The 2,150-nt window shown below is 44.5% G+C and overlaps 1 protein-coding gene across 1 annotated transcript; it reads left to right on the top strand.

Annotated features, from left to right (window-relative positions):
- Positions 1-797: 797 nt before the first annotated feature.
- On the top strand, positions 798-1,145 carry LOC145397844 (uncharacterized). Its single transcript, XM_080270881.1, has one exon. It carries the CDS (start codon positions 798-800, stop codon positions 1,143-1,145), a length of 348 nt encoding a protein of 115 aa, XP_080127007.1.
- The last annotated feature ends 1,005 nt before the right edge of the window (positions 1,146-2,150 follow it).

Here is a 2,150-nt window from a genome sequence, read left to right as displayed (position 1 = left end):
AGAGTGGCTACAGTGGAGTACAGTGTGACCATCTTGGGAAGAGGTTTTCTGGCTTAACCCTGCAACTAAGAGGTACTAGAGTCAGTGGGACCTTCATTTGAGCAAAACACAACTGGAACATCAGTCGGAGACACCTGATGGCCTCAGCAAGTATTGGCAGCTGATTCTCCCTAGGAAAATGAGGTCTGAGGTCTTAGAAGTGGGTCATAACCAGATCACTAGCAGGCATTTGGGAGTAGGGAATAATCAAAGTCAGCTGCAACAGAGGTTCTATTGGACTGGAATGCATTAGGATGTGAAAAGTGGTGTTGAGTCTGTGATGCATGCTGTGACAAAAAAAAAAAAAAAAGGGTCCCAAGAAATGTGGTTGTGCTATGCTTCAGCTGTATCAAGTAAGTACACCAGTGGAAACGGTCGTGGTGGACATTGCTGCACTTCTGCCACTCAGTGAAAGATGAAACCAGAATATGTGTGTTGCCATGGACTCTTTCACAAAGTGGCCAGAAGTTTATGCCATCCTCACTCAGGAAGCTGCAACTGGTGCTCAGGTGTTAGTTGACTAGTTCTTCTGTCATCTTGGGATGCCACAAGAGCTACATTCAGACCAGTGTAGAAACTCTGAGTCTGCTGTATTCCGTGAGTGCGGCAAGTTACTGGGTATCAAGAAGACCAGGACGACTCCACTAAGACCACAGTCAGATGGGATGGTGAGAAATTCAACTGGACCCTGGGACAAAAAACTGGCAAAGTACTGCGTAGAGGGACAGATGAAATGGGACCAGAAATTACATGCATTGATGGTGGCATATTGGTCTGCATCCCATAAATCTATTAGCTACACCCCTGCAAAACTGATGCTGGGCCACGAGTTACGATTACCAGTTGACCTGTTAATGGGAAGACCACCTGGTGAAGAGCTGCCTACCAACACTTCCAGCTATGTGAAGCATTTTCAGGAAAGACTGGCTGAGGTACATCTTCAAGTTCGAGGAGCTCTGGTGTTTTTAGGTGACGTGATGAACAACAAGTATGATGCCGTGGCAAGTGAGGTGAGCTTCAAGGATGGTGACAAAGTTTGGCTATATAATACTCAGTGGAAGAAAGGACAGTCACCAAAGCTGCAGAGCCTGTGGGACAGGCCCTAAGCTTTGCTGGACCCCCTGTTAGACATAACATACCGGATTCAGGGGATGTCTGGAAGTCTCGCCCAGAGGTGGTACACGTAAATCGTCTGTGGCAGTACCAGGGGGCCAAGACACTACAGCTGAGACATCCCCGAGGAATCAAGCCCACCTGTAGCCGATGATATCGAGGAGGACCAAGGAGCTGAAGCACAGAAGGGTGGGTACAGTTTCCCTAGGGAAAAAGTGGGTCAGTAGGATAACCAAATCATTTCAGGAGTTGACTTCCTGTAGGAGCAGGGATGTCGTCTGGATAGGAGGAGACCTGATAAGCTGAAGGACTAACTTGGGTATAATGAAATGTTTAGTTTGGACTGAGGATTTTGTTTGTAAACACTATGTAGTTTTGTCAGGACAACAAATGAATTAGGGAGGGAGGCAGTGTTGAGAAGCTGGAGTGCTAATGGAAAATTCTCTATGTTTTGCACTTTTTCAGTTTCTAGTCAGAGGTGCCACATAGCCTGCAGTTGTGAGAGGAGTTATTTTGTAAAGGTATGCATTAATTTTTATTCTTTTTCTCTATAACGTTTTATTGAGGTGATTGTTAAATTATTTAATTTGATGTCAGTCTGAATGATAAAGCATTGAGTGCTACTTAATGAAAGAAAGCTCTGGAATATTTTGGATGTCTCCAGCAGAGAAAACTGTTGTTGTTAGGAGTGTGTACTAGAACGTTTGCGTATCGAGCAAAAGTTATAAAAGGATGGGGGACAGAGGAGGGGACCTTTTCAGTTTAGTTTTATTTGTGGCCTTGCGACATTAGTGTAGCTTCAGTACTTGTGAAGTTAGTGAAGTGTTGTGGCAAGCATACAGTGTAATTACTTGTTAAATAAAGACAAAAAATACGAGAAGCTTGTGTTGTTATGACGCCTTAGTTGTTGTGGTGTACAATGTAAGGCTGACCCTACGAAGAATAATTCACAGGGCGATGTCCTTCCTATACTGAACTACTGCTTTTGGAGCCTGTGA

This window comes from Coenobita brevimanus, chromosome 43, assembly GCF_032717465.1.
Source record: "Coenobita brevimanus isolate Jiangsu-jjx chromosome 43, ASM3271746v2, whole genome shotgun sequence".
NCBI classification, from domain to species: Eukaryota; Metazoa; Arthropoda; class Malacostraca; order Decapoda; family Coenobitidae; genus Coenobita; species Coenobita brevimanus.
This window is presented reverse-complemented; position numbering and strand designations above follow the sequence as displayed.